The 25,059-nt window shown below is 43.3% G+C and overlaps 1 protein-coding gene across 7 annotated transcripts in view; it reads left to right on the top strand.

Moving 5' to 3' along the window:
* The window catches only part of UTRN (utrophin), a 1,374,288-nt gene that overhangs the window by 981,132 nt on the left and 368,097 nt on the right, over positions 1 to 25,059 (top strand). For all 7 annotated transcript variants that reach the window (XM_069235249.1, XM_069235248.1, XM_069235247.1 and 4 more), the window contains one exon: positions 10,975 to 11,104. In XM_069235249.1, coding sequence (XP_069091350.1) covers positions 10,975 to 11,104 — 130 coding nt within the window. The remainder of the gene's footprint in view (positions 1 to 10,974; positions 11,105 to 25,059) is intronic.

The following is a 25,059-nucleotide window of genomic DNA, read 5'->3' as shown; positions in this document are numbered from 1 at the left end:
CTCCCAACCGGCCCAGCGGGTAATCCTGATACTACTCAGAGCAGCTTCAGGATTGGCTGGGAGCGCCCAGCCAGGGCACTACCGCGCAGACTGAGAGCCTGTGCATGCTCTCTCCAGCCCGGCAACTGTGTTGCTGGGCTGGAGAGAGCCTACTGCGCATGTGTGTTTGGCTGGCCCGAGACAGCTGGCCGAACACACATGCGCTCTGAGGGGGACTGCTCTGCACTCCGCCTAACTGCTCGTCATCCCCATGGCCCTGCCCCATTACAAGAAAAAAATAAAAAATGCAGTTTATAATTTTTTTCTTGTAAAGATTTTGCAGCTGGGGGGTGGGGTGATTGACGCTTCTCCACCCTAATGGAGGAGCCGCCCCAGCAAAGGAAGCTTTTTTAATTGTGTTGTATTTGCGGTTCACCCTAACGAAAGAACATAAAATGCTACTATATAGATTTTGAATCATAAGTGAGAGCTCACTGGGATAGGATGTTGCCTTTGATTTTCTGCCTCAGTTAAAAAAAATTAAACAAATCCCATTGCAGATACCTTCTTACTACTTTCACACACTGCTGTGTACTGTTGGGTTTTTCAGAATAATTTTCTGTGCGCATACAGAATTTCTTGGATTTTTCGGTCAGGGAGATTTAAATCAATGTTTTTGATAACAAGTGTTGATACACATCTAACAGTTTCATAAAACATCTTTGTGGATAATTAGGTCTTTGGCCAGCAGGAGCTGTAATCACATGAACAAATCGTATCATTACTGTCCCACTTTCCACATAACTCTGCTATAAGCATCTTGGACTTCAAAGCAACTCTAAAAATAGTACAAAAAAGACATCCCATTAATACCGTTAACTGTGTAATATGGTCAAGATGTGCCATCGAAGAGTTCTATTTATATCATAAGCCAGTAGGCCAGGAGGCCAAAAGCTGGGTGGTTTTTAAATGCCACCAGAAGCCCATGATGGCAATATATGATCATATTAGCTGCTGTGTATTTTTATATTTTGGTGGCAGCTTGGAAAACATGTTTTCTTCAAAGTACAGCTAACAGTGGGCACTGATTGGAATTGGAGTGTTTAGGTTTATTTTACCTTTTGTAAATAAATTCTTGACAAACAAGTGACAGTAGGGAGAGCTAATGGATGTATGTGGTTCTGTGACCACAGCGTGTGCTGTATGATTATCCACATTTGTACATAATTTGCAGTTTTTCACTAAATTTGCTGTCTGTGTATATGAGTGTGTGTGTATACACACACACGCACATATATATATATATATATATTTGTTTTAAATTATTTAACCCCTATAGAGCGGGCATCGACCACTGGCCGACGCCAACACTACCTCCCTGGTGCGGGTCACAACCAGTGGCCGACACCAGGGAGGGGGTTAAAAATGCACCCGAGGATTTTTGTTTTCTAAAAATACCCCGGGAGACGCAGAAGATTTTGCTGCCGCTTCCTGCTCAGATGAGGAAAATAGCCCCAAACGGCCTTCCTGACGATTGGGAAGGCCTCTCCCCTTTCAAACGAGGCCTTCCTGAACAGGTTTCCTGGCCTTCGATGGCAGCACACCCCACTAGACACCAGGGATGTGACTGGGGGTGGGGGCGGGTGGGGTGGTGGTCAGACCCCTCTGCAAACAGGCCACACCACCCAAGGGGCATTTTTTTTTTTTTTTTTAAATAAAAGGTAGGTGTCCCCTAGGGGGGGGGGGTCACAATCGCGCCCCCCAGGGGCAAAATTAAAAAAAGAAATTGACAGGGCGACTTCTGTGGGGGCAATAATTTTTTTAGTAGTCGGGTTCAGACGTGTTCCTTTTCGCTCCGTGTTTCGGGTCGGAAAGTTAGTTAGAATCTCGGAAAAATCGTCGGTATTGTTTGCGTTCGGTATCGGGTTAGTTAAAACAGATCGACACCGACTTTTGAAGAGCTCCGGTGGCCCTTCAGGGTTTTTTCGATCCCCCCGTCGGGGCCTGGTCGGCCCGGCCACGTGTCTCTTCAAGGCTGATGGAACCGACCCCATTCCGCTTCTGCCCAAAATGTCATAACAAGTATCCATATACAGATCAGCATCTAGTCTGTAACTTGTGTCTGTCTCCAGAGCACAAGGAGGATACCTGTGAAGCCTGTCGAGCGTTTCGGTCGAGGAAGACATTAAGAGACCGAAGAACAAGAAGACTGCAGATGGCGTCGGCGCCGACAGGACAAGGGTGTTTCGAGGAGGAAGAAGAAACCTTCTCCATCCATGAATCGGACTCGGACGAGCTCGATCCCGAAGACACGCCGAAAACTGTGAGTAAGACGTCGAAACATAAAACTCACGAGAAGACAACAAAAGCCCAGGGGACGCCACCGCCAACAGGCCATGACTTAACCCGAAAAATAGGTGACCGATCATCGGCACCGAAAAAGGGCATGCATGTGGCGAAGTCATCCGACTCCGGTTGAGATACCGCCACACAGCAATCTCGGGCCTGAGACAGCGGCTCCGAACAGATTCGGCACTGAGACAGTGGCACCGAAATGGTTCGGCACCGAGACACCACGACGCCGAAAATAAAGAAGGTTGCCTCGGAGCCCAAAAAGGCGACCGAAAAGATTTCGATCCCGAAACATCCAGCCTCGGAACCGAAAACAGGTTCCTACACAGAGGAACAGGGATTGTCCTCCCAGATGCAAGGACATAAGTTCGGAGAGGAACTTGAATCTGTTGAGCCAGACTACACTCAAAGAAGGCTCCACATTCAAAAAGACACAGGGAAGATAAGCACTCTTCCCCCAATTAAGATGAAAAGAAGACTTGCCTTTCAAGAAAAGGACAAGCAGCCACAGGCAAAGGTGGCAAGACAAACTACTCCACCACCATCAATGCACACATCACCGGTAGCCACTCCACCACTGATGCAATCCCCGACTCATACTGCAATGAGTCAAGATGATCCTGATGCATGGGACCTTTATGATGCTCCTGTATCAGATAACAGCCCAGACTGTTACCCTACGAGGCCGTCGCCACCTGAAGACAGTACATCCTACACGCAGGTGGTCTCAAGGGCAGCTGCGTTTCATAACGTCACCTTGCATTCAGAACCAATTGAGGATGACTTTTTGTTTAATACACTCTCCTCCACTCATAGCCAATACCAAAGCTTACCTATGCTCCTGGGAATGCTAAAACATTCCAAACAAATATTTCAGGATCCTGTTAAAGGCAGAGCCATAACTCCAAGGGTGGAAAAGAAGTACAAGCCACCAACAACAGACCCTGTTTATATTACGCAGCAATTAACACCAGATTCTGTGGTTGTTGGGGCAGCTCGCAAGAGAGCAAACTCTCATACCTCGGGAGATGCACCACCTCCAGACAAGGAGAGTCGCAAATTCGATGCTGCGGGTAAAAGAGTTGCAGCAAAAGCAGCAAACCAATGGCGTATTGCCAATTCACAAGCACTTTTGGCAAGATACGACAGAGCTCATTGGGACGAAATGCAGCATTTCATAGAACACTTACCCAAAGAGTTCCAGAAAAGGGCACAACAAGTGGTAGAAGAAGGACAAAGTATCTCCAATAATCAGATATGGTCATCAATGGACGCAGCAGATACGGCTGCAAGGACAGTAAATACTGCAATAACAATAAGGAGACACGCATGGTTGCGTACGTCAGGATTCAAGCCGGAAATACAAGCCGTGCTGAATATGCCCTTTAATGAACAGCAGTTGTTTGGTCCGGAAGTCAACACTGCTATTGAAAAACTCAAAAAAGATACTGATACCGCAAAAGCCATGGGCGCACTCTACCCCCCACAAAGCAGAGGCACATTTCGCAAAACACAATTTAGGGGAGGATTTCGAGGTCAACCTACAGAGGCCACAACCTCACAAGCAAGGCCCACTTATCAAAGCCAATAACAGCGAGGAACTTTTCGGGGGCAATATAGAAGGGGACAATTCCAAAAAAATAGAGGGAAGTTCCAAAGCCCCAAAACCCCTCAAAACAAGCAGTGACTTCCAAGTCACACATCCCCAACACATAACACCTGTGGGGGGGAGACTAAGCCAATTTTACAAACATTGGGAGGAGATAACAACAGACACTTGGGTACTGGCAATTATCCAGCATGGTTATTGCATAGAATTTCTCAAATTCCCTCCAAACGTCCCACCGAAAACACACAATATGTCAAAACAACATATAGATCTTCTAGGACTAGAAGTTCAGGCATTACTACTAAAAGAAGCAATAGAATTAGTACCAGAACACCAGAAAGGAACAGGAGTTTACTTTCTGTACTTTCTCATACCCAAAAAAGACAAGAGTCTGAGACCTATATTAGATCTCCGAACATTAAATACCTACATCAAATCAGATCACTTTCACATGGTGACATTACAAGACGTAATCCCACTACTCAAACAACAAGATTACATGACAACAATAGACCTAAAGGATGCATATTTCCATATACCAATACATCCTTCACACAGAAAGTACTTAAGGTTTGCATTCCAAGGGATACATTACCAATTCAAGGTGTTGCCATTCAGAATAACAACTGCGCCAAGAGTTTTTACAAAGTGCCGAGCAGTCGTAGCTGCACATATCAGAAGGCAGCAAATACATGTGTTCCCGTACCTAGAGGATTGGTTAATCAAAACCAACACGCTAGAAAGGTGTTCACAACACACAAGAGTATGTCATAGAAACCCTCCACAAACTAGGTTTCACAATCAACTACACAAAGTCACACCTTCTGCTGTGTCAAACACAGCAATACTTAGGGGCGACAATCAACACAGCAAAAGGGATTGCCACTCCAAGTCCACAAAGAGTTCAGGCATTTCACAATGTAATACAGGCCATGTATCCAAATAAAAAAATACAAGTCAAAATGGTGATGAAACTCTTAGGCATGATGTCCTCATGCATAGCCAGTGTCCCAAACGCAAGGTTTCGCATGCGGCCCTTACAACAGTGCCTAGCATCACAGTGGTCACAGGCACAGGGTCAAATTCTAGATCTGGTGTTGGTAGACCGCCAAACATACACCTCGTTTCAATGGTGGAACAGTATAAATTTAAACCAAGGGCGGCCTTTCCAAGACCCAGTGCCACAATATGTAATAACGACAGATGCCTCCATGATAGGGTGGGGAGCACACCTCAATCAATACAGCATCCAAGGACAATGGGACACTCACCAAAAACAGTTTCACATAAATCACTTAGAACTATTGGCAGTATTTCTAGCGCTGAAAGCATTTCTACCCATAATAAGCTACAAACACATTCTTGTCAAAACAGACAACATGACAACAATGTATTACCTAAACAAACAAGGAGGCACACACTCAACACAGTTGTGTCTCCTGGCACAGAGAATATGGCATTGGGCAATTCACAACCAGATTCGCCTAATAGCACAATTTATTCCAGGAATTCAGAATCAGTTAGCAGACAATCTCTCTCGGGATCACCAACAGATCCACGAATGATTCACCCCCAAATACTGAAAACTTACTTCCAGAGTTGGGGAACACCACAAATAGATCTATTTGCAACAAAGGAAAACGCAAAATGCCAAAACTTTGCATCCAGGTACCCACAAGATCAGTCTCAGGGCAATGCGTTATGGATGAGTTGGTCAGGGATATTTGCTTACGCTTTTCCCCCTCTCCCACTCCTTCCATATCTAGTAAACAAGCTGAGTCCAAACAAACTCAAACTCATACTAATAGCACCAACATGGGCAAGGCAACCTTGGTACACAACACTACTAGACCTCTCAGTAGTGCCTCATGTCAAACTACCAAACATACCAGATCTGTTAACGCAACACAAACAACAGATCAGACACCCAAATCCAGCATCGCTGAATCTAGCAATCTGGCTCCTGAAGTCCTAGAGTTCGGACACTTAGACCTTACACAAGAATGTATGGCGGTCATAAAACAAGCTAGGAAACCTACCACTAGACATTGCTATGCAAATAAGTGGAAAAGATTTGTTTATTTCTGCCATAATAATCAAATTCAACCCTTACACGCATCTGCCAAAGACATCGTAGGATACTTACTACATTTGCAAAAATCAAAGCTAGCTTTTTCTTCCATTAAAATACATCTTACAGCAATTTCAGCTTATCTGCAAATTATGCACTCAACTTCTCTATTTAGGATACTAGTCATAAAAGCATTTATGGAAGATCTAAAGAGAATTATACCACCAAGAACACCACCAGTTCCTTCATGGAACCTCAACATTGTCTTAACACGACTCATGGGTCCACCTTTTGAGCCCATGCACTCTTGTGAAATGCAATACTTAACATGGAAAGTTGCATTTTTAATTGCCATCACATCTTTAAGAAGAGTAAGTGAGATTCAAGCATTTACCATACAAGAACCTTTTATTCAGATACACAAGCATAAAGTAGTTCTACGAACAAATCCTACATTTTTACCAAAAGTCATATCACCGTTCCACTTAAATCAAACAGTAGAATTACCAGTGTTCTTTCCACAGCCAGACTCTGTAGCTGAAAGAGCACTACATACATTAGACATCAAAAGAGCGTTAATGTACTACATTGACAGAACAAAACTAATTTGCAAAACAAAACAATTATTTATTGCTTTCCAAAAACCTCATACAGGAAATCCAATTTCTAAGCAAGGCATTGCTAGATGGATAGTTAAGTGCATTCAAACCTGTTATCTTAAAGCAAAAAGAGAACTGCCTATTACACCAAAGGCACACTCAACTAGAAAGAAAGGTGCTACCATGGCCTTTCTAGGAAATATTCCAATGACTGAAATATGTAAGGCAGCTACATGGTCTACGCCTCATACATTTACCAAACACTACTGTGTAGATGTGCTAACAACACAGCAAGCCACAGTAGGCCAAGCAGTACTACGAACATTGTTTCAAACAACTTCAACTCCTACAGGCTGAACCACCGCTTTTGGGGAGATAACTGCTTACTAGTCTATGCACAGCATGTGTATCTGCAGCTACACATGCCATCGAACGGAAAATGTCACTTACCCAGTGTACATCTGTTCGTGGCATTAGTCGCTGCAGATTCACATGCGCCCACCCGCCTCCCTGGGAGCCTGTAGCCGTTTAGAAGTTGATCTTGAACATCTGTATATTTGTAAATATATATATTACTTTAAACTACATTATGTACATACGTATTCACTCCATTGCATGGGCACTATTACTAGCATATACAACTCCTACCTCACCCTCTGCGGGGAAAACAATCTAAGATGGAGTCGACGCCCATGCGCAATGGAGCCGAAATGGGAGGAGTCCCTCGATCTCGTGACTCGAAAAGACTTCTTCGAAGAAAAACAACTTGTAACACTCCGAGCCCAACACCAGATGGCGGGATGTGCACAGCATGTGAATCTGCAGCGACTAATGCCACGAACAGATGTACACTGGGTAAGTGACATTTTCCATATATATTTCTCTCCAGGAGAGTTTATTACTTAATCCAAAAGTGTACTCCAACGACACCACCAACGCGTTTTGACCTCTCGGTCTTGTTCACAGTTTATAAAAAACCTTCCCATGAGTCTCTTTTATAGTCTTCATTGAGTGTCTTGAAAGAACGTGCTGATTGAGGGGAAAAACCAAACGTAAGGTGGCTGTCTACGTAGGCTAGTGTTTTAGAGCAACAGTTTAGCCAGTAGCAGAGATGGCATCTCGTTGGATGACTGCTGCTCAAGCCCTCACTCGGGTTATACAGTGCAGCTCTAACATAGGATCAGAGGCTGAGACAGCAGATACTGAGACCGCATCTGAGGGATAGGACAATGGCACAGACTCTGGGAGTGATTTTTCAGTTGGAGGATTCCCATTCGATAACTCCTCTTCCAGTAATTTGAGGGAGGTGATGAGGACAGTCCTGCTGTCCGTTCGCAAGCACAGTCTGTGCAACGGGACAATAGCGGGTTAGCCCAACCCAGAGAGCGGGCGCATGCAGCGGCAAGCACAGAGAGAGAGCGTGCTCTCTTGGGAGCTTCCCAATTTAGTTCAGCCCCAAATTCCACCGCCCAAATCGTATTGTGGAGACATCAAAATGATCTATCACAAAACAAACTGGTTGGCAGGCACCTGTGTTTTTGGTCCTTGGCTCGGCGGCCATATAGGGAAACATACTATACCCAGACATTTCTGGAAACTAGACGTCCGGGGGAGTCCACAGAGGTGTGACTTGTGTGGATTCCCCAAAGTTTTCTTACCCAGAATGCCCTGCAATAACTGAAATGTTGAATAAAAACTCTATTTTTCTTGTATTCCTCTCACACAAACTACAGGAATATGCTGGGATCCACAAAATTCCTACCCCACTTGAGTGGCTGTACCTAGTGCCTGCTCCCGGAATGAATCACCCCAGTGTCAACAGTTGCCCTCATGCAAGGACCAACATTGACCGTTGTGTGATCTATTCCTGTCGATGGCACTAGGCCTACCCACACAAGTGAGGTACCATTTTTATCGGGAGATTTGGGGGGAATGCTGGGTGGGAGGAAATGTGTGGCTCCTCTCAGATTCCAGAACTGTCTATCACTGAAATGTGAGGAAAAAGTGTTTTTGTTTAGGTTTGCAAAGGATTCTTGGTAGCAGAACCTGGTGAGAACCCCTCAAGTCACTCCATCTTGGATCCCCCTAGGTGTCTTGTTTTAAAAAATGCCCGGGCTTGGTAGGTTTACCTAGGTGCCGGCTGAGCTAGAGGCCAAAATCCACAGCTAGATACTTTGCAAAAAACATGTCAGATTTCAATGTAAAAATTTTATGTGTCCATGTTGCGTTTCCCGTCGCGAGCATTAGGCCTACCCACGCAAGTGAGTTACCATTTTTATCAGGAGACTTGAGGAAACACAGAATAGCAAAACAAGTGTTATCGCACCTTGTCTTTCTCTAAATTTTTTCCTTCCAAATGTAAGACTGTGTGTAAAAAAAGTCGTATATTTGAGAAATGGCTTGTAATTCACATGCTAGTATGGGCACCCCAGATTTCAGCAATGTGCAAATAACCAATGCATCTCAACACCTTATTTTATGCCCATTTTGAAAATACGAAGTTTTTCTTGATATCTATTTTTCACTCTTTATATTTCAGCAAATGAATTGCTGCATACCCAGTATAGAATTAAAACCCATTGCAAGGTGTAGCTCATTTATTGCCTCTGGGTACCTAGGGATCTTGATGAACCTACAAGCCCTATATATTCCTGCAACCAGAAGAGTCCAGCAGATGTAACAATATATAGCTTTATAACTTTTTCCTGCAATATCAGATTTTTTAGACTAAAACGTGGAGAAAAATGGCTGTTTTTTTTCAGCTCAATTTCATTTTTTTTTTATTTCAGCTGTTATTTTCTGTAGGAAAACCTTGTAGGACAGCACAAATGACCCCTTGCTGAATTCAGAGTTTTATCTACTTTTCAGAAATGTTAAGCTTTCCGGTATGCAGCATTGGTTTCACACCCATTCCTGTCACTAACTGGAAAGAGGCTAAAAGCACAAAAAATAATAAAAATGGGGTATGTCCCAGTAAAATGCCAAAATTGTGTTAAAAAATGTGGTTGTCTGATTCAAGTCTGCCTGTTCCTGAAAGCTAGGAAGATGGTGATTTTAGCACCGCAAACCTTTTGTTGATGCCATTTTCAGGGGAAAAAACACAAGCCTTCTTCAGCAGCCCTTTTTTTCCCATAAAAAAAAAAAAAAATCTGTGTTTTCGCAAATTTTTTGGTCTCCTCCAGGGGAACCCACAAACTATGGGTACCTTTAGAATCCCGAGGATGTTTGGGAAAAAAAGGATGTAAATTTGGCGTGGATAGCTTATGAGGACAAAACATTATGAAGGCCTAAGCGCAAACTACCCCAAATAGCCAAAAAAAGGGCTCATCACTTGGGGAGGGAAAGGCCCAACAACTAAGGGGTTAAAGCAGACTTTTCAATTTTAGAGATGAGAGTAGTTTCATCAAGCAATGCGGCATGGTCCAGTTGCACTAGTGTATTTTCACTTAGGACATCTAAGGGGTCTTAAATACTGCATTCAAGTTGGTAAGATCGCTAATTAACTTCTGTGTAACTATTGCCTTCTTTGTAAGGCTGTGCCTGTCCACGATGGACGTTTGCGTGTTATAATTTTATGCCGATTATTTGCACCAAGCCAAGTTGATTTTCCTGGACAGCTTAATATTCTGTTGCAGACTTTTTAGTTAAGGTAGGAACATCTACTATGTAAGTGTTGTAGTGAAAGATTATTACGCAGAATTAAATGAGCAACTTGGACATTCTACTCCATGTGTTCGTGTATCCAAGTTTCCTCTCATATAAATTGACCAACGTTAAATAGGGAGTGGAGGGAGAATCAGTTTTAATATTGAATTTGGGACATTTCATAAGTTTACCCTCAGATTTCCATCAGTTTGTGTTTGCTCCTTCTCAGGTATTCTTTTCTGATTTAACCTTAAGTTAAAATTTTCTAGATTATTGGAACATCCATCAGCTGTGCAAAAGTATCATACACACTAGTGTTATACCAGATCTGTCTCAGTGAGCTCTTAGGCCCTCTCCAGAAATTGACGTGTAACGTCAAGTTCACAAGTTAAAATCTCGGTGGCCATGACTCATCCTATCATCTGTTTCTTGCTTATGAATTTTGTCATAGTTATGTGTACCCGTGTAAAACAGCAACATCTGTGCTACATAAAAAATGTAATGGTACATTTATTTTTTCACGTGTCATTTCTACGTTCGGTCGTTAATCTGCCACTTTGCTTCAAACTGTTCTATTAAACTATGCCTTTAAATGCACATTTTTGTTATATTCCTTGAATTGTGTGAGTGTTGTGACTCTTTAGAAACATGTATTTCAAATGTGTTGTGCTTTAACAACAGTCCCCAGCCTCCATTTTAAACTAATGGTCTCACTTCAGATTCTGAGGAGGGAGTTAAAGGAAAAAGAGCAGACCATATTGAACACGGTAGACCAAGCAAGAGTTTTCTTAGCTGAGCAACCAATTGAGGGCCCTGAAGAACCGAGAAGAAATTTACTACCTAAAGCAGGTGAGTTGCATTTCATTTCTTGAAGGAAAATTCTAAGTTCCAAACCTATGTATCCGGTTAGACAGTTCTCTATCTTTCTTAATATGGAGCTTACTGTGTATCTGTGAGCTACGAAGGTTTGTTTTTCTCTGGGTAGTATGTCAACTATACCTTCTCTAAATGAAAAAGTCAATTTCAAGTATATGGTGGGTGTAAAGGGTCCAAAAAATGTAACCTATTTTTTGGTATGGCCTATGCACTGTTTGCCAATGAGCACAGCTCCAAACAGTGGATTCGTACAAAGTTAACAGCAAATGCAAGGACCTATGGTGGCGTTTGTAGCTGCCCTTGGAAAAGTGAAACACAGCATTTGGCACAATACAACCAGTGTAAGCACTGAAGACATAGTTGTCTCAGGTTTTCTGGAATATCAAGCCTATGTATTTGTAGAGTTGAGAATTGGTTTGATTTTATGCCCGTAATCTTTGTGATTCCGAGTCCAAGGCTTCTTTGTCACAGTCCTAACTCTGAGAGTGAATCCACATCCCGAGTGGAAGCAATGTTTTTGCTCCTTGCACCAAAAGAAGGTTATTCCCTTAGAATTCTTAATAAACAAGATTCTTTGTTCCTAATGTATTTGGGATCTGATACTCTGACTACAAAAAGAACCCTTGGATATATTGACTTGTAATTAATCATTCTGTTGATGCCTGTCTTCGATGCAATATTTCTTATTTTCTGAAGATATACTTCGAAGTGCCACTGACAATCCACCATGCATCCACTAAATAGGCCTGAATCTAAGTGTCCTGAAACACACGGCTTACATGTAAACTCTGCTAACTGAAGCACATTTAGAAAATCTAGGAGACACCTTTTCCAAAGAAAGAACTTCTTTGATGACTGAGAGCAACACTGTCTATTATCTGATTAATCAATCATGCACTTTTGTGGAGCCGAATCTGCAGATCTCATCCTGTTTGAGGATTGGCTTTGTATTGTTGCAGCCTTTTTTTCTTAGACGTGCTTGAGCATGTGTGAATTCCATTCATAACTTTGTTGACTATCACTTTTCCTTTCCCTGACTGCTTCATTCCATCCTGAACATGACAGCAAAATGGACGTTCACTTCGAAGCACCTACTGTAACAGTGACGTAATCCTTTATCATTATTATCAAGATATCTTACCCAAACAATGAAAATGTCTTTGTTTAGGTCTTTCTGCATCTCTGCTTTGTTCCATAATCTGGAATTCAACGTTTATCACATTGCTGACTTGCTTCTGGGTGGAGACCTTGATACAGAGATCATACAGGTATCTCATTAGATGCAATATTTACAACTCTAGAAGGATGCAGCACCAACATGGTGTGGTGGTCCTGGGCACTGAAAAACAGAAGTGTAATTCACATTTTGTTTTCTAGCACTGCTTATGCGTCTTGCTGCACAGCTTCCTCCTGTCAACCACACACATCTGTCCAATATCTAGTACTTGTGGTTACTATTCTCTTGTACCTGCAACAATGCTTAATTTGTGTTGGTGGTTGCAGATGGAACCAACGGGCACTCGTGTTTGGGGACAGGCACTTGTTTTTCCTCATCAGGCTTTGAGCCAGGTCATGGCAGAAAAACAGAGAAGGGGGAAAGAAGCAGTGTGATAAATGAAATGAAAAAAAGAAAGTGAAAAAGGTGGATAGAGCTGAAAGAGAAACTTAAAGTTTGAGATAAAGATGTAGGGAATGGATTAAAGAGCCATGAGGTGGGACTAAGACTACATATCTTTGGAATTTGGCAATTTACCCTCCTGTACCGCCGGTTGCAGGATATTGAGCAAAACTTTAGGCCACTACAATTTTTGTTTTATAAACTAAGCACTGACCTGAAAGAAAAGCACAATCCAACGTTTGATGGTAACAGACAGAAAATACATTCCTCAAGCTTTCCTTCTCTCTGGCTAGCTAAATAAAGGGTTAAACCTATTACGACTTCCCACTTCTAAATAATGAATCTTTCATCCATATAGAAAAGACAGTTGATTTCCACATTCTGCTTCTCATTTATTAGTTCACTTTTAACTTATTGATATAGACACACTTAGTCTTTTTGTGTTATAACGGAGACAGCCTTGGATCCCAGTTTGTCACATGCGGGAGAACAAATTAATTGACATCCGGGTGCTGGGTGGCACATGTATTGTATTGTTCCATGTTATCACATCTGACGAGGCTGAGAGGATCCACAGTTGGATGTGTGCTGGTGCCACCTAGTACCGTAAAAAGGCACTTGTTTGGAATACAATATTTCCATATCCAGTTTGACATCTGGGAGGAATATTCAAATATGAGAAATCTACAGGAGGTATCAATCAAAATATCAATTTCTTCAGGGCCCAGGATCTGGCTCCACATCTATATTCTGATATATTCCTAGCTATTTTCAACCATATTATCTATTACTAAAATATTCACTGTCTTTTCCCAGGTACAGACTCACTTTTATGTGCCATAAAGCACTATGTCACCATAATCTCCAGTCTCCTTGACTGTTGCATTTGCAGCAGATAATCCTCTGACTTTCCTGGTTCTTTCCCTTGGTGAGATTACATATAACATGAGCTGACCATTTATAAGGAACCCATTCACGGCCACCGTACCAGCATTGCTAGAGCCTGTTCAAATGCTTACTGGTTTTGAAACGATTGCCATCCATGCTCTTGACTAGTCTCTGTTATTGCTACTGCACTTATATATGCGATTTTGATCGAGGGCACGCTACAGGGAAGGTCTTCTGACACTTTCCAGATTTTGTGTGTTCAGGCAGAGGCTATTTCCATTTTTTTCACTCCATTTTTACTAGGGCATCTATTCTTAACAATTTCAGCATTTTTTGCCTCCACCTTCTGTTTTACACTTTATTGCCTCTGTTACTACATTTTCAAACCTTGTCCCATCCCCCTCTATGTATATCATGTTTGAGTGGGAATCACTGTAGTTGCCTTGAAATGTGCTCTTACCACTTATTCCTTCGCCCTTTAGCCGTCACCGGTTAGCCTCTAAGTCAATATAACAAGTTTTCTCTGGCAGCTGCTCTCGCTGTCTCAGAAAGCCTTCCTTGATTCCAGATTGTGGTTTGGGCAGTGAAGTCAAATTATCATGTATTCATTAAGTTTAGAAAGCATGTGAATGCCTAAAAGACATTTCGACACTAAGAAAAACCAACAGTAGTAAATAATACATTGCTGGTCTAACGAATAAAAGTTGATTTGAATGCCTTGTGGATACTAAATATTAACTAAAAAATATAACTACATAATCAAAGTAACTGGGAGTAAAACAAACTAATATCAAGGAAGCAAAGTTTATTGTTTTATAGCATAAGGGTAGCAGTTCCCGGACTGAGTTCAAACGTAGAGCTGTAACAGGGAGGAGTATACATGTGTCCTGCAATAGGAATCTGGTACTTTAAGGTGATGAGATTCTTTGTTAAATCATAACTCAAAATACTCCCTCTAATGTTAACAGGGGTTGGGGCTTTGTACCAAAATTATGTCACTGCAAGGTGATGAAAAAGAGTACTCATCACTCACTGAGGGTTACATAAAATACATACGTTCAGAACACCCTAAGTCAATGACATTGCTGGCAGGTTTATCTATCTAGTTTAATCGAAGATGCTTCACTGAAAAGAAGGAAGTGTAGAGGGTACATTGTATTTTCTGCACTCTGATGTAAAGCGGGTATGTACGCTAGTTCAGTAAAAAGAAATGTATGAAGAGGCAAGTTTATTTTCAACGTGACATTTCAACAAAACCTATCTTTTTTTTAATTCATTGACAAGAAAGGGTTTTAGTTTTAATCAGAATTTGAGACATTCGGGTGAAGATGTGTAATTTTCAACACATGGTCCTTCTTCTCATCCAGAGCGAATATACATGCCACGTTATTCATAGGAAATATACAAGTCACGTGATCCAGAGTGAATATACGTGTCAGCTGATCCTGAGTGAATATACATATTGCATAATTTAGGGGTGAATATACATGTCACGTGGTCCAGATTGACTATACCTGCCTGTTGAGATACTTCTACAGCTGAGAACTCCTAACCCTGAAGCCAGGCCCATCTAACCAAGGTAGCACCTGCTGAACAGGATATATGTGATCTGTGAGTGTTGGAAAGGATGAGATCTTCTTTTAGAAATTGGGTTTCTGGTTGGTTAGGGTATGCACCTAAGCCAAGCAGACCCAACCACTCTTGTCAGGGTTAAGTGAGCTATCCACCCAAGATAACCCCACCGCACCGGACAGCTGCTTTCTCCACACAGGGCTGCAGGGAGTGTTGTCCATGGTCCTGGATCCTTCCAGGCAGGCAGGGCTGAGGCACGGCAGTAACCAGCACACAGGGCAGTCCCTTGGCTTTGGGGACTCTGGGCATGCCCGGCTCCGCAACCTACACCCTAGGGAGAGCCCTCAGTGCGACGCGCCCATCAAGCTTTGGGCAGAAACAAAGCAATCATGTGGCCAGATAGGGAGCACTCCAGCACGGCTCCCACTTTAGGTCACCCCTCTGCCGGACTCACTGACCACCAGAGTCCCACAGCAGAGGGGCACCTATGCCCTTCTTGATGACCCTGGAGTCACAAACAACCTGGGGGTCAGTCAACAGGCTCTGGGAGATCACTGGGGCACACAGGCAGGAAAGTAGTCAGCAGGCCAGCACATCAGGGACCTTGAGGCAAAGCAACAGTCCGTCTTATGACCCAGCAGGCTGCAGGCCAGTACAACAATCAGGACAATCCTGATGGCGGTTCCTCATAGCAGCATAACAGTTCCTTCTGGAAATGTGCAGAAGCAGCAGCATCTGGTTATAAGTCCACGCAGTGTCTAGAAACATGAGGCTACAGCCCCTGTACTTGTACTCAAAATGTCTTTGATCTAGGGGGCACTTCAAAGGAAATTTAAAAGTGCACAACACCCCCTCTCGATTCCAGCCCTGGCTCGAGGCATCAGTAGGGGGTAAACAAGCCCTTTGGGTGAGGGCAGGACATAGCCTATACAAATGTAAGCGTGCCTTAGCTCCCAATCTCCTATCCTAGGAAGACTATTCAGTATGCAAATATAATCCTGTTACACTTCCACCCTCCTTGTGTGATGGCTGTCTAGAAAGTATGAACAAAGTCCAGCTGTCACTCCACCCCAGACGTGGACTGGAGTCAGGCTGCAAAGCACAAGAGTCAAAAGCAAAGTGAAATGCCCACTTTCTAAAAGTGACATTTCTACAATAGTAATAAAAAATTTACTTACACCAGTAAGCAGGGTTTCTCACAGCCTAGATGGAAACCTCCCGAAGTGATTCCGCTTTAGCAGAACTAAACTCGCTTAGAATAGACTACAGGGAGGCAGACTCTAGATTAAGCAAACATGATTACAGACACTACATGACGAAACAACATGCCGAGGGAGATAGATTGGGCAGACTATTAGCATGGCTAATTCGCCAACCAACACAATCCTCGACCATAGGCGCAATTCGCTTGAACTCAGGTAACATTATCAAAACTCAGGTGGAAATCAATGAGGCCTTCTTCACATATATTATCAAGCTTTATACACTCCTCCTCCCGCCCCCCCCCCCCCCCCCAACCGAGCAGCAATTAGCTGAAATACTCTCAGTGGTTCCCCAAAATCAACAAATCATTGACAACACAGATACTATAGACGGCCCCATCACTATCGAAGAGATATGTCTAGCTCTGTCACAAATGGCTCGCAGCATATCCCCTGGTTCAGATGGCCTTCCTATAGATATTTTAGCTCCCATGCTGCTCGCCTTTTACAGTCACTCCTGGAGGTATTCAATGAAGCACGTAATAAGATAAAACTCCCTGACTCTATGCGCGATCCCTGATAGTCGTGCTTCCAAAACCAGGGCGCGATCCCCTAGACGTGAAATCATACAGACCACTCTCCCTGCTAAATTCAGATTGTAAACTATTAGGGAAAATCCTGGCAAATAGAATACTTCCCTACCTACCAAACTTAATACATTCCGATCAGTCGGGATTTATTCCGGGCAGGAGCACCTTTTTAAACATTAGAAGACTAATTCATATAATGCATCACGTAATGGAGACAGAAGCAGCGGCCCTCTCCCTAGACATAGAAAAAGCGTTTGATACACTAAGCTGGGACTTCCTCATTCGCACCCTAAAAGCAATTGGTTTCGGGCACGTCTTCATCAGTTTGATTAAAACACTGTATTCTAAGCCTACAGCTCGTGTTAAGATGGGTCAGGTTATATTTGAAGCATTCCCCATAGGTAGGGGCACTCGACAAGGCTGTCCATTATCCCCCCTACTATTTGCAATAGCCATGGAACCATTAGCAATCAAACTACGAAGTAACGCCCGCACATGGGGCATTTTAGAATTTAATGCATATCACATTATTTCCTTATATGCTGACGACGCCCTAATATACCTGCATAACCATTCAACTTCCATGGCAGGAGTAATGTCACTGCTGGACTCATTCGCACTAGCCTCCGGCTTGCGCATAAACTGGGCAAAATAAGGCATCTTCCCACTCACCCCAGTAACGAGCAATTCTCACTTGACATTGCCCCAATATCAGCTACCATGGTCGCCTTCTACTTTCAAATACTTAGACATACAAATTTACCACTCCATTACTGACCTAAAAGAGGGCAACCTCGACAGAGCACTGAGATCCACCCGAAGCGCTCTCTCGTTTTGGTGCTCACTCCCGTTGTCCCCCATGGGCCGGGTAGCCATAGCCAAAATGCTCATCCTACCTCGGTTTCTATACTACTTCACTGCCCTCCCATTGCCCCTGCCACGTGCGTTCTTCCACAAGCTGCGCACTCTAATGACGGACCTGCTCTGGGGCAAGGACAGGCGCAGAGTAGCACTATCAATAACGCAATACCCACAGGAGGCAGGGGGACTGGGCATGCCAAACTTCGAATTATATTACGCGGCGGCTCAGCTGCTCTGGCTCGCCACATGGCTTAGGGTACCTCCACCCACAGAAAGCATAAGGCTGCGCGCATACACTGCACCACAAACAATCTTAACTTCACTGCTGACTGGCTCCCATCGCCCGCCGTTAAAGTCCATTCTACTTGAAACAGCAAGATTTTGCTGGCACAGACACGTCCAAGGCAAGACCACCACACCTCCTTATTCCCCCTTATTGCCACTGTCCCAACTACCGGGAATCCTTGCACTCTCAATACACCATGATATGCGAGCCATAAGTACATTAAACGTGGGGCATTATTACTCAAACTCCACAGTGCGCACCTTCGCAGAACTTGTGTCCGCAGGGGATATGCACTCAGGAGCTTTCCTGACACATAGTGCTATCAAAAGCCTACTTATTAGTCTATGGGGCCCCGGTAATGCAGAACCATGTCAATCCTTTATGCTCACTGCAATCCTCACTGTAGGAGATGCAAAAAGCATCATAACTAAACTATATAAAGGGCTCATAACTGAGGCCTGCCAGGTACTGACGCACGCAAAAGCACGGTGGGTCGGTGTTCTCCCGACACCATTAACACAAAAAGCATGGATTGCAGCCCTCACACTGATCAAGACTGTGTCCCGCAATACTAGACTCCGATACACCCAATTTAATTATATTCACCACTCATACTTATCACTGGCCCGCATTCAAAGGATGTACTCGAACACAAACCCAGCGTGCCCTAGATGCGCTACCCCAGCGGCTGACTTCTATCATATGGTCTGGAGCTGCCACCCAATCAACACGGCCTGGCAACAAATCACTGATACCACAGCAGACGTAGCGGGTCAGACTCTCACGCCCACACCCGAATCCTGTTTGCTCGGCATATGTCACCGAACTAAGGATAGCAAGCACCTACACAGATTTATAGATTTAGCATTTGCTGTCTTTAAGCGCCTGATTGCCATGCATTGGAAAGCCCCACACGCTCCCCCACACACCGTCTGGCTCCGCGACCTGCATAGCCGTTCGCTTGCTGAGGCTCAGACATTGCACCAGCTACAACACAAAGGCCTGATCCAGAGGCTGGGGGGGGGGGAAATCTGGGACATTTTCGTGGTGAACATAGAAGCCAGGGATGATACGTACACCCCATGAAGTATCCAACACTCCGAATCTGCCTTCCCGTTCTATACCATACACCCCCACCACGGCCCTCCAATTTGTTAGTTCTGACACCCCTATATTATACATCAGTGCAACAATGGTGACACTTAAGGATACCTACCCCCAGTCAATGTCCTTTCGGAATTGGCATCTTGCCTCGTTCATTGCGCTCTGGACGCGGGTCGTCATGTCGCCCCCTCCAATTCCGCCAACAGCTCCCCAGCTTATTTACACACACAACCAACGTGCCCCCCTTCACACCACCCCCCTCGATAGGCATGGCCCATCTCCACTCTTGTAATTAAAACGTGCATATTGGCACCCAGATATGTCCCTAGCTACCAGTTACATAGTTTCTAAGTTGTATTCCTATGCAAAACAACGCAACTGCACCGTACTAGATTATAAATATATGCAGACAGACTGTAAAATCCTGAATAGTGTATTGTAAGAATGTTTATGTATAATGTTTAATAAACCGATTAAAAAAAAAAAAAAAAAAAAAAAGCAGGATTTCTCACTACCATTCCAACCATACTAAACATGCCCATGCTACTCCTCACAGATCAGAAATGACCCCTTACACATACATGAGGCGATTTCCTAGTGCAAACTTATAAGAAGGGCAGCGCTCACAGCAGTGATAAATCAAATAGGCTGTTTGTCACTATCAGGACATGTCACACAATGATGGCACATGTCCTACCTTTTACCTACACCTCACCCTGCCCATGAGGCTACCTAGGCCCTACCTTAGGGATATATGTGGTAAAAGGGGGTTTCCAGGCTTGACAAGCAATTTTAGCTGGCAAGGCAATGTGCCAGTAAACTTTGCACAAAGGCCCTGCAGTGACAGGCCTGAGACAGGTTTGAAAGGCTACTTCTGTGGGCAGCACAGGCTGTGCTGCAGGCCCACGAGTAGCATTTAATTTACAGGCCATGGGTGCATGGGATACCACTGTTCAAGGGGATTATAGGTAAATTAAATGTGCCAAACATGTGTAAGTCAATCGTACCAAGTTTTAAAGGAGATATCACGTGCACTTTAGCACTTATCGGCAGTGGTAGTGTCCAGAGTGCTAAAGCCAACAAAAGAGGGTCAGAACAACAGAAGGAGGAAGGCAAAAAGTTTGGGGATGACCCTGCAAAAAGGGTCGGGTCCAACATCACCATAGCCTTGCTTAGAGGTAAACCACAATGTAACCCCAATGCATGCTGTACACAGTACGTGGAGGGAAGCATATTCTCTGTAGTCGCAGTCAAGTCAAGGCACAAAATTAATGTTGAAGGCCAGAAATGTATGCCTGCTGTAACTTTGGCCTATTGGTGTATAACATCCTGGGGGATAAAAGGTTAACATCTACAACATTCTAAGAGTCTGAGGTGCAATCAAAGACAAAAAGGTCATAATAGGTGTAAGTACTGTACACAACAACAGCACTGTTGCAAATAAACAGCGGTACCGCTCGTAACATCCTTAAAAGCTATTTTTACTTCTAAAAGTGTATGTAAGCAAGATTGTTCCTTTCTCTTTAAGATCCAATTACAGTTTCCTCAATGCCTAGAGCTGGAGAGCTACAGTTGATTTCAATAATTAAGCTTACAATCCATGACTCCGTTGTCTTCAGAAAACGCTACACGCAGCAACTCAAAGCTGATTTAATGCCCTCCTCCAATTACAATCTATCTGACAATTTCTCGTTTCTGCACGGTTCAGTGGGGTTTTAAAGTCGAATCTGACAGGGGCACCTGACACCGCCATCATTACGAGTGCTATCGCAGCATGAATGCCGCCATTAGGGGATGCTGTCAAGCCCATCCACAGAACATTCCAGGCGTAGTCATGTGGCCACAGCTCCAGCAAGGCATCATGACAAATGTATTGGTAGCCTCTAATGAGCGCGACCCTGCCAGAGAGATGTGGTCTCATTTAGCAAGTAGCAGGCAGCTTCCAGAAAATGGACTACTGACTGACGACAACACGAGACAGTCCTGCAGCAGCAGTTGTGGCTTATGAATACATGACTTGAAAACTAAACATATAAAAGTGACGGGATAGAGCCCTGGGCAAAAATATGCAGGGTTATCAGAGAAAAGCATTATTGTAAATAAATAGCCCATTCATTCAGGTTAAAATTATTTCAAGCAAAAATATATTTTAAAGTTGCCATATGACTCAATCGCTTGCTCGCTGATAGTATTTGCACACATAGGTAGTACTGTGTGGCCCCGTGAAAGAGACTGGCCCTGTAATCTAGGGAACCTTAGAAACTGACACATCAAAGATTGCTGTGTTTCGAGAGGGTGATTGGCATGCACAGAACTGCTCAGAAAAAATGTCTGATCACACCAACCCAATCTAAGAGACCAAGAAAAGTTGTACCTATTGGAAGACCAGTCTGTCACTGCTGGTATTCAGCTACTTCTTCAAACATTATTTCATTGAATCTTATAATAAGATAAAACCATGTGAATAGGAAAAGTTAAAAACATAAATCATTTGTCTATAAGATTCTGCAATTGCTTTTGCCTAAATAAAGTTTCCACTCTAAACCATCAACTGTCCCATGGTGTACATTGTAAATTGAGAGATAGTTTGGTTACCTCTAGCTTCAGCCTTAAACTTCTAATAACCCAGAGGGATCGCACTGCTGTCTTCTGCAATCACCTGTAAGATCTCTATGACCTGAGAGACCTCTCTGCTGCCTTAGAAATGTGCGTTTTGTAATACTTCAGATATCACTTTGCAGTGAGAGATAGGAGCTTGGAATTCTTTCTCACTTGAGCTAGAGCTTTGCTGACTAAAATCAGGATTAAATAACCTGTGGGGCAGTTCTGCTGTTTACGTACCTGGGGCCAGATGTAGCAAATTCCGGCATTGTGAGTCGCAATGCCGGATGCAGGATGGTGTCCCTGACACCATCTGCGAGTCGCAAAAGGGTCGCAAAGGCCCACCTCATTAATACTAATGAGGTGGGTCGCAATTTGTGACCCCCTTGCGACTCGCAGCACTCACAGGGATGGTGGCCTGCTAGAGACAGCAGACCACCATGCCTGTGACTGCTTTTCAATAAAACAGGTTTTTTTTTTGTAATGCAGCCTGTTTTAAACGAGTTGTATTACACACGAAAAAATGAAACGTGTCCGTTTCATGTTTTCAATGTTTTCAGGGCCATTCACAAAGGGGAAGGGGTCCCATGGGGGACCCCTTCCCTTTTGCGAATGGGTTACCACCAGTGTGACACTGGTGGCAACTGCAAATTGCTTTGCGACCGCGTTCACGGTCACAAAGAAATTCTGCATCGCGATGCGACTCGCAAATAGGAAGGGGAACACCCCTTCCTATTTGCGAGTCGCATTCCCATTTTGTGAGTCGGTAACCAGGTTACCGACTGGCAAAATGGGAATGGACATCGCGATGTGGCTTTTGCGCCTCGCAAACAGCGTTTTTTGCTGTTTGCGAGGTGCAAAAGCCTTGCTACATCTGGCCCCTGGTCCCTAAGCCTTGTGTTGCAATATTGCATCCATTATTTACATTTTTAGCAGGCCTAGAAACTCTCCAACGCCATTAAAATGCCGGATCTAAACAACAAAGTTTTTTAAATAATATAAATTATCCTTTAAATCCCTATGCTATTCGCTTTTGGAAAGTACTGACTGATGTGGAAAAATCCAGAAAGTGCTTCTAGGCTAGAAAGCTACCAGAAGATAGTTTATAAAAAAAAGATCTTGATAATAGCCATAATTTTGATGTGACAAAAAAGCAACAAGGTTTAATCGCAACCACATCCACAATCGTTAAAATAATCGGACAACTCAGCGGCACCTAATCGTTATGAAAAACTGCAGAAAACCCTTAGCTCCAATGGAGCCTTTTTAGGTGCCCAAGTAATTTATTTTGCTTTATTTTGCTTTTTTGTAGTTCCATCATAGGGAAACTTTGCTGAAGCCATATTACATGCATGGCAATGATGCTTAGGAAAACAGCGTGGTGAATGTGCAATTTCACTATGTTTTTCACGGTCAGACCGATGTAAATGATATTTACCCAAACCGGTTAGCACAAATATTATTTTTGTTCTGGTCAGTCATTTTAATAACCAGCCTCGCAAAGTGACTCTAAAATTGTCCGGTCCAGAGTGCAGAACTGCTCAGGCACAAGTTGCATGCATATAACCCAATCTGTGATATTTGATGAAAAGTCCGTTGAAATAGACTGTGCCTCAAAAAGACTGAGTTTCACTTTTGAGGTACCCTGCCGTATCACACAGAAGCTGAGACTCACAACTCTTAGCTTGGTGCAGAAAATCTAGTTTGTGTAGAATACTACTTGCTTGGGAGTGGCTACTGGTCCAAGATGCAGATTCCCATATTAGATACATCTACCTTCTCTTGATAACAACATATCACCCATACTTTCTGTGCTCTGCACTGGATTTCAGTGAGTATGTCATCAATTAACATATCGACTACAGTGTGTAACAAGTCTTCATAATATGAGAAAGAGATGTCTTAGATACAGATAGCTCCTAGTGAGTAATGACAAACATTGCCAATGGGTTTTCACATCCAACTAGCACACAGTTTTAGCGCTGAAAATAGATTGCTGGGTAAGTGTGCAAACTGAGTTTTAAAAGTCCCAAAAAACCTTTACATTTTAAAGGGGTACAAGGAAAGTTTTTTCTGCGCACAGAAACATTTGTGAGGATAAAAAATTAAGGTGGGTGCACCTTAACCCTCACCTGAAAGTTCCAGACATGATGGTAATCGGCCAGTTCAGTGTACAACCTCTAGAATTTTCTTGTATATGATAAAAAAAAAAAGTAGGACAATTTTGAAAAAAAAGAGCAACTTCAAAAACACAGACCCTTGTTTACCTGTTGTAACATTACTACTTTGTTCAAGAATTAAGACCTCTGCAATCAAGCAAGCACTCCAGGAAAGAGCTGAAAAAAAAATCAGCTTTCTCGATTAAATAAATGTTTCTAGTGGTATTCTTATATGCTTGGCTTCGTAAGTAATGGATACCCAACATCTGAATCACAAGTGTAGGCAAGTACCAAAAAGTTGACTTTTAAGAGTTTGCGCTGACAACCTGTTTTAAACAGAAATTCGTAGAACCACTTAATCGACCATTAAGTGCAATTGTTTGTGTGCTTCAGCAACACCACGTTGGGGGATAAGCAGTTGCAATCCTTCAGGGAGAGGAAAGGACCCTTGTTTTCTCTTCTCTCTCCAAGGACTGTAACTCTGCTAATATGCTCTGAATCCACAAGGAGCTAATTGTCTCTATAGCCTTGATCTTATGAGCGCTTAATTACAGCAATACTCATAAAGCAACTGACACAACAAAAATGGAGCTTGAGAGGAACACTGCCGAGGAGATAACTCATAAAAGTAAAGGCTCAATCGCGCGCTCCATTACCCGACCGCAATAAGGCGCACGGAATCCAACAGCAGTGGAAAGCCTGGCTGAGAGGATGATTAGGGAACAGATGGCGCTTAAAACCGACTCACAAAAAAAAGCTTTAGAATGAGAACGGGAACGTCTTTAAACTATGACTTTCTAAAGGAACTACTGTGCTCTTCTGGAGAGGAGGACAGACCAAGAAAAGAAAACTAGCTTGAAATAAACTATCATGCAGTGCCTGGCTTACCCTTTTCCAATAGCTGACCCCCATAGATCATTAAGGTGAATATCCATTACTGGCGGCAACGGAATTTCTGAAGACATAATTGTACTCTATTGCTTTTGAGCACACAGGGCTTAAAATAAGCAAAGCTCAGACTAAGTGTCAGCAGTTCTTTCTTACAAC

This window comes from Pleurodeles waltl, chromosome 5 (genome assembly GCF_031143425.1).
Source record: "Pleurodeles waltl isolate 20211129_DDA chromosome 5, aPleWal1.hap1.20221129, whole genome shotgun sequence".
NCBI lineage: Eukaryota > Metazoa > Chordata > Amphibia > Caudata > Salamandridae > Pleurodeles > Pleurodeles waltl.
This window is presented reverse-complemented; position numbering and strand designations above follow the sequence as displayed.